This window comes from Limulus polyphemus, unplaced genomic scaffold, assembly GCF_000517525.1.
Source record: "Limulus polyphemus unplaced genomic scaffold, Limulus_polyphemus-2.1.2 Scaffold402, whole genome shotgun sequence".
In the NCBI taxonomy this organism is placed as follows: domain Eukaryota; kingdom Metazoa; phylum Arthropoda; class Merostomata; order Xiphosura; family Limulidae; genus Limulus; species Limulus polyphemus.
The window spans coordinates 42,919-51,163 of record NW_013666012.1 but is presented as its reverse complement, the minus strand read 5'-3'; the positions used below and the strand labels follow the sequence as shown (position 1 = coordinate 51,163).

At 35.0% G+C, this 8,245-nt stretch overlaps 1 protein-coding gene across 5 annotated transcripts in view; it reads left to right on the top strand.

The window, feature by feature from the left end:
• Positions 1-1,708: 1,708 nt before the first annotated feature.
• LOC111085458 overlaps positions 1,709-8,245 on the top strand; it is a 43,188-nt gene continuing 36,651 nt past the window's right edge. The window contains exons 1-2 of one of the 5 annotated variants that reach the window (XM_022384114.1): positions 1,852-1,928; positions 2,863-2,930. Coding sequence is in view for 1 of the 5 variants with exons in the window: in XM_022384110.1 (XP_022239818.1) it covers positions 1,848-1,892 (45 nt within the window). In the remaining 4 variants the exon portion in view is untranslated. Of the gene's footprint in view, positions 1,929-2,649; positions 2,670-2,862; positions 2,931-4,764; positions 4,896-8,245 lie in introns of those variants that run through there. The other 4 variants (XM_022384110.1, XM_022384111.1, XM_022384115.1 and 1 more) reach the window with 4 other exon arrangements.

The window sequence follows — 8,245 nt, the reverse complement described above, 5'->3', positions numbered from 1 at the left end:
ATTATCAAACGAACAGAGACGTAACAATATGTTACATCAATCTCATATTTCTTTTTGTTGAACATACTCTTACTTGTACGTTGTACTCTAGGACTTGTATTTGATCTACAGATGAATGATTGAATAGTGAGTGTAATTTACTTCTGTGCGTCAATTCGTTCTCACTGTATTTCAGTGGGTAGCTTTTAAAAGTTAAAACTGCAAGTGTAATACATACAAATAACGTAACACTGTGTGGTACTGCCCCCCACACCACTTGCACCCCTCTTGCTACGCCACTGTATTCAGGACACTGACATGGAGTGGAATTCCTTAAAACCGGTCTAACAGAGGTGGCGAATACCAGAATAAACCATGCTTCACCTTTTTATGTTGTTATAGTTTCTCGGCAAAATTTACAATTTTCATAATAAGAGAAGAAAAAATCTAACTAATATAGATTATAAAAGGCATCTTAAAACGCAGACTAAATGCAGAAAAATTCAGTTGTAATTCGTTCTGCACCTTTAGAATAAGTTTTCTTCCTTTTTAACTTTTATGATGACAGTCGAACATCTCAAGCTATTCCTTCTCTCAGTGAACTTTTTTTTCTTCTTAGTCACTTGCAAATATCACAAAGTCAAACGAAGAAAACACAGGTTACAGAAAGGAGTTTTTGGCGCTTTAAAGCACAGGCTTGCCTCTGTTAACTGACCTGAAGACAAAAGGCGGAAGACTTTCGAAACATCGTCCTCTACATTTGTAGGTTTCTACAACAGGCAGTTGCTATCCATTTGAAACTTAGATTCATTATGATTACTCTGCCTAAACAACCTATCAAAGATTACACTATCTCTGTTATATTCAATCCCGACATGGTCATTCGTCCAATACCGGAGATCATCAGGCAGGTTGTTATACGACAAACATAGTAATGGTTGAGACGCTATTTATATTATCAAACTGCATGGACAACAACTGTTGTGGGGTAAACTTGATAATGATAAGGAAAATTAACTATGGGCATGAACACTGATTGAGGCAATAGAAACACTCATTCTGCGTAGAATTATTTGTTATAAGCAGATATGATGCACACAATTTTATTGGTCTTTTCTCCCTTAATTTTATATTGTTACGACAACAGAAGTCACGTGACGCTGGTAACACGTGATGAGTTTCTAGAAGGATCATGAAGGTTCGAGTGTTTGCCAGACGCCCTCTATTTTGTATATATAAGCCCGGCAAATAAAGCGGAGAATAGAAGTGACGGCATAGATAATTGCAGATAGACAGATAATCGAGTCAAGCCGTAAGTAAAGTGTGTAAATCGTTGTGAATTATAGCGTGGGTTTACGTTAAAGTGAGTGTGGAAATTCTGTGTATTGCAAAGTTATATTGAGAAAGAATAAACTAGTTTTATTTAAGAAAGGACTTGTATCACTGAAGTTCCTCGGGAAGAGTTTATACCGGGAAATTAACAAACGACCAGAGACGTAACAATATATTTATTACTCTAAATGCTTTTAACTTTTTAGCATATATATTAATTGCTGAAAATCGATTTTCAAATAATGTTTAATACACTGTTGTTTTTAAGCAATGCTCAATAAGGTATGCATATCACGCATTTCTGTATGCTTGTGTGTTTATTTTCTTGTTAAGTACGAAACTACACCTGTCCACCGCTAGTATCGAAGCCCAATTTTTTAGCGTTATTAGCTGAATGTGTAGGCTTTATCCACCCTATGTATGTCTGGTGGACTTTACTGGTTGCTTGAAAACTGAAATACATCTATTTAAGATTATTTGTTTTAAATACATATATATCAAACTAGAGGACCAGTTAAAATTCTCTTGTTGAAAAGATGGCTACTCCGGTAGGCGAAGAGGTTAATCTAACCTCGTATCAAGTTAGTATGAAGATAACATTACGTATTCCACGTTAGGTACAGGAATTTTATTAATGAGAAAAAATTAATGATTTTTAAAGTATATTGTGAAATTAAAATAATACATTCAACAGAATAATCGAAGTTTTTAATTTCAATAATGCCTAATTTTATGTGTTACACTAAGTTACTGTTAATGTTACTCAATAACTTAAGAATAAGTCAGTTTAATTTTAAGTTTAAAATTAAAATTTCAGTCACGACAGGATAATGTTATTAATAATAATTTATTTCTATAACTCAATAATACTAATAGTAATAGTGATTAATCGCAATATGACTATAAATTACTAGAAATGGAGTTTGTTTTTATTTCATGTTTTTTTGCTGTATAACTGCAACTTATAACTATAATTTGTATTCTTTGTCTTGATTAAACTTAAAGCAAGGAACTACACATAATATCCATGTTAGTGTAGAATGTTAAATAAAACCATGAACTATCATATTAAAAAGTAAAAACGTAAAAACTAAAAAGATTACAGAAACTGAGAAAGCCAGCAGCTACTAAAGTAACCAATATAACAAAACCAATTTAAAAACATCCCATCATTATCATATTCCTATTACTATTATGATTTATATCTATAGAACAAAGATAATGAATTCGGGCTATAACTATAACAGTATATTAATAAAATATTAGTAATATTAGGGTAGCATAAATATTACACCCAGTATCACAATCATTGTATCAATGTAGAAGACCAGTGTAACTACAACTTGCAAGAGCACTGGGTGTGTATTTTTTTTTTCAGTAACATCATATCACCAGAAAGGTCATTTCATAAGTTTATAAGTATAACCTGGAAAACAATATTAAAGTTTACATTAAGTCTTCCAAAGCTGAAATCTGTTACCTCTGATATTCAAATTTGCTTTTTAAAACCTTATGTCAAATAGTCTTTTCTGAATATTTCTCACTCTACAGGAAACAAGCCCAAATATTAAGCCTCTTCTTGAAGATTAAAATAACTAAATCAGATATACTTCTAAAAGGTTTGTCTCTGCATCTTTTTTTTTCAACAAGTTTATGCTGTAATTCTTATAAGGGGAACAAAAGGTTTCATTCAAATAAAAGAAGAAAAGGAGTAATTTTGGTTGTAAGATTTGGACGGACAATTTATTTATGGAAGAAGTAATATCATTGAAACTGAAAGTGACAAAATATATAGTGTTTTGGTAGGCTTCTGAAAAAAGAAAAGAAAAATGTAATTATTAAAATCTTCACAAGTTTGGTTTAGGTTACTGATATTAATGGGAATGCAGTATATACAGGCAAATAGAAGCAGGATTATTATTATAAGGAGACTGGATGAGTTTGTCTGGTTCTTTTTATCTGGATGAGAGTGAAGAAATGACTTTGATTTACTTGGGATTTCAAAAAGCCTTTTATAAGGTGCTACATAAAGAATTGAAAAATACCTTTTGAAGTAGGGGACAGTGTTAAATGGATTGATAGAGTTAAGGCTAGTTGAAGTAATGTTACAAGTGGTGTACCTCGTGGGTCTGTGCCGAGATCATTGCTATTCCTCATTCACATTAATAATATTCATATGGGCATAGTCAGGAATTAATTAAATTTACTGATGATATGAAAACCCTAGGTCTGTTTTGTCTGTCTGTAATGTGTATATCATGATTTGCAGAGAGACTTGGATTGGATGATCAATTGGACATGTGCTTGGCAGGTGGTATGTATTATAAGTTTAAGACTAAGCATATGGATTATACAACTCATCAGTTTTTTAAATATTATTCTGTCGCAAGTGGTAAAGCTAGTAGAAGTTTTTGTTATATGGTCTAAAGAGATCATAGTTTCACTGTATAAGTTACTAATTAGACTTTTTGGAATATTGTCAGAGAGTATTCAAAGGAGGACTGCTAAGATTGTTCAGGGATGGATAGGTTTTCATATGAGAATAAATTGAGATTTCTTAGTCTGCTTTATTGTAAAGGGAGGACCTAAATAGATTATTCCAAATAATTAAGCAAATTGATAAGACTGATGCATCAGATTTTTTCTTGTTGAACTCTGAAGGTAGCAGGACAAGAGGTCATAAAGTTAAGATTTGGAAAAGTCGGACACATTTCTAGCTGAGGCACTTTTATTTTTGTAACATTCTCCATGGAACAAATTGCAATCTGGGGTGGTAGAGGCTACAACTTTACAGGAGTTCAAGAAAAGTGTTAATTAATATTTGAGGGAGGCTTGGAGTTGGGATATCCACAATTGTTCAAAAGGGCCTGTGATGGCCTATAATCTATTTAAAAAGTTGTAGTTAGGGGAGGAGAAGATTACTAGTCATGTGAAAAATCCCACCAGGGAAGAAGCTATTTTAGAATATCATTAGTACTGAAGAGGATATGGTTAGGAATATTGTGCAATAGTATCTGAGCACTAGCAGTCATGAAACCAGATTCCAAGTAAATATTAAGAATTTTGTTTACAATTTAGGAAAGCTGACTTCTAGAAATTGCAAAATGTTTTGAAAGAGAGAGAGATTGTGTGGCAAACCTAGATTGAAAAAATGTAAATGATGCATGAAATGTTTTTATCAGTTTGATCGAGCTAGCTGAAAATATATGTATTCTTTCCAAAACATTTTGTGTTAACCCAAAGTCTAGTCATCATATGAATGACTATAAGGAAGTGAAATTATTAATAAATTAAAAAACATCAAGCATACAAGAATAATATTCTATTAGTAGAAGGGAGTATGCTGTAGTTTTAGTAACTAATTTTCTGTGTAAATAGCTAGATACTAATTAGTTTTATTCTGTGTTTTGACTGCTAATCTGCTACTGTGTTCAGAGAAGTCCTGAGGGCTACTTCTGTATTGATTCGAACCTGTGACTTCTTGATAAAAGTTTGGTGTGTTATCCACTTGATCTGGGTCTTCCCATCAGAACTTGAATCAACTAACTAACTTTTACAGAAAGGAAGATTTGTTTTTAGAACAGGTACAATGTTTCAAACACTGATACAATTATTCTTTGGTACACAAGTTTTAATGGTAAAGAAGGTTTTAATATTCAAATCAACATTTAATAATCTAACAATGTATTTAAATTGTAGAATTGATAGTGGTTACTTAAGCATGTGCATGCCAATCCATATGAAATGACTGATTTATGGCTGAACAGAAAAAACAAACAAAAAGCAAGTAAATATATGCATAAGATTAGGAGTGTCTGTGAAAATAACAATCAAAGACATATAGAGATGTGCCTGAGTACTTGTTAATTGTGGGATTGTTTGATTTTTTTAATAAAGATTCTCTGATTTTTCTTCTGTTAATGTCAAGTTCATGTTTTAGTACTGTGACATTCTGTTCTCTAAATGTTGCACAAAATAAACTTTATTATCATTTATCAAATTTTTTTTCTTGCATCTTGCAGGACAACACTCACTTAAAATTTTTATCCCATAGTTCACTTGGTAGAGTACATGCTTGCATATGACAGGTCTTGAATTTTACTCTGTGATGAGTTACTATTGACGTCATCAATAATTTACATTACTGCAATCTTTTGGAGTTGTGTTGTGCATCAAGTGGTTGGTTCTCTTATGCCAACAACTTCTCCAGTTCAGATCCCTCATCATTCTATTTTATTGCATTCTGTACTACCTGCCTCGCTTGTGGACAGATTTGTCCAAATCTTCCAGCTCTTGCTTCTGGCTCGATTTTTGCTAATGAAGATCACGTACCTCTCTTTTTTTTTTATCATTACACTCATAAATCAGGTATGTGTTAATCTATCTCTTTTTACCTGTTTGTCATAATGACTCTTGCTGTTTTTGCTTCTTGAGCCTCTTTTTGTACCAGCTCCACATTGTTCCTCATCTTTCTTGTCCTACTTATCTTTGTGTCTCCTTTGTTATAGTTTCAGGTCATGACCCTTTATAGTTCTTGAACTTCAGTTTCTTTTGTCCTTTCTGTCTAGGTGCTCTTCCTTTTCCTTCTTTTTCTTTCCAGCTATCTGCTTGGCTTTGTCTTTCTTTACCCTACTCCTTAGATTTATCTCAGCCCTTCACCTCTTCATCACAATTCTGATGATTTTGATGGGGACACCTGTTCTGATTTTTCTGCTACTTTGGCTTCTGTTTCTTTGTTTACTATCTATTTTTACCTGGTTTCATTGTTTTTGGGAACTCTTCTGTTGTTGCTTTCCTTTGGAGTGTTCACATCCCTTCCTCTTTTATAATATGTGACCTTCATCTCACCACTTTTCTTGCAGAGTAGGTCTTTTGGGGTGTTCCAGACTTCTCGGAAGCTCAGCGTAAGGCTGCTCTCCAGCAATTTACCATTGTTTCCTTGGTTTCCTGACTCACTTTTCAATGGATCCCTTTATCTGCTACCCATCATTGGTACATGTCATGTGGTCCCCTTTCTGCCTTGTGTACCTATCTTTCTCTCTACATCCTTCTTTGTCATAGTGGCTCAATTGCTCCTACACTATTCCACTCCCCACTCCAGTCCGATTTTCATCTTTACAGTAATGCTTCTCTTTCTGGTTAGGGGACATTTCTCTATACCTCCACTTTCTCTCTAGAGGAACATTCTCTGCATATGATTTTTAATTGGATGACTGAGGCTTATAGGGCTTGCTGACTTCTTTAGTCACTGTTGTCAGGTCATCTCATGTTGACTGGTTATTTGTTATGTCAACTGCTGGGAAGACCCCCACTCTCAGTATCTATGCTTTCTCACTCTGGAATTCTTTTATTTAGCCTATGATCATTGTATTCCCCTTGTGGCATGCTATGTCACAAGGGTTTTCAATCTGATAGCGAATCACTTAATTTGTCTCAACTGGACAGGTTCTGTCCCACAAAGTAGTCCTTGCACTCTCTGATCTTCCAGTGGATTACTTTCCATTTTGGGTATCCACTTGTTAATGCTTTTGCAACTATCCTCAATTCCACGCATCCCCTCTTTTGGTCAAATCCCAAATTCAAGTGCTCTGGTTGTTGATGTTCTGGGTCTCAATTGGTCTAATTTTTTTCCTCAATTCCTACCATCCTCTTGTTCTTATGAAGCTTCTTCAAGACCTATTTTTTGTCCATTGCCCTCTCATCTGATCCCTCTTCTCATCTGAGACCTTTTTATGGTTCTTTGAGCCATTGACTTCGTGTTCCTTGTTTCGTTTGTCTCATAAGACATATTTTCTCCTTTTCCCTATATATATATCACAAGGACCAGTTGATGTTGTTTTTAGACTGCTCCTTTCTTCTGAAGACTTAGTCATTTGATATTTTTTTCTATCTCTCCCCATTTATTTTCTTGTACAGACATGCTGATCCCAATCATCTTTTGTGTCCTGTACTGGCTGTTTATTACTATCTTTCTCAGACTTCCCCTTTTCATGGAATACATTATTGCCTGTTTTTACTGTGGCAGACCTCCTCCTCTCAGGCCTTGTCTCCTTCCACTTTCATTGGTTGAGCTTACCAGCTCATCTGTATTGCATACCCTTCATTGGGTGAGTCTTACCCTACACTCTTTCATGTCTTCTCCCATCAGTTTCAGCATATCACAGTCTCTTTTGCCTCACATCACCAGCCTTTCACGGAGATCTTGCAGGCTGGTATATGGACTACACCTAACATTTTCATCACCCATAATTTGCATCATTGGGTAGTTTTATGTGCCTTTTATTTTGCCATTCTCCAGTTTACCCAGAAGTTTGCGTGTTTAGTTTTAATTTCAGTCATCTCCATGCTATTCATACATTTCATGCCACCTCCATGTGTGTACCATTATTATTTCCAACACATTATAATGATTACGAAAAACAAAGGAGGAAGCAATACCTTATGTTTGGTGCCACTGGATCTTTCCAAGTGGCTGGTATTGCCTCAGAGGGAATACTTACCCAAAATCCACATTAAGTGGGAAACAATGGAAGGCATATTAAACCCATCCACCCCTGCTCAGATGAGGTCTTCTGTAAGACTGCCTTTGCAGTATACCTATTAAACTTACATGGCCATTTCTGCACTCTTTGAAAAAAAAAAATCGGACAGTACGAGGTTCAATCTTGCCCTGACACCTAGCTCATACTTGTTGCCTTCAGTTTTAGTTACCCATTGCACTGTCTCTCAGTGGGAACCCCATTCCAGGTGATTGTGCCTAATGACAGTTGTCCATGCACACACTCTGGTGTTCTCTGTAACACATATCCCCTCACCCTCCTGTTTTTCTAGTGGAGTACAGGAGAATCCTTACTTCTCCAGTCCCAAGAGTGTTGGCATGAAAAGTTTTCTCTATAAGTGGCACCTTCCCCCCCTTAAGAAATCGGTTGGGCCA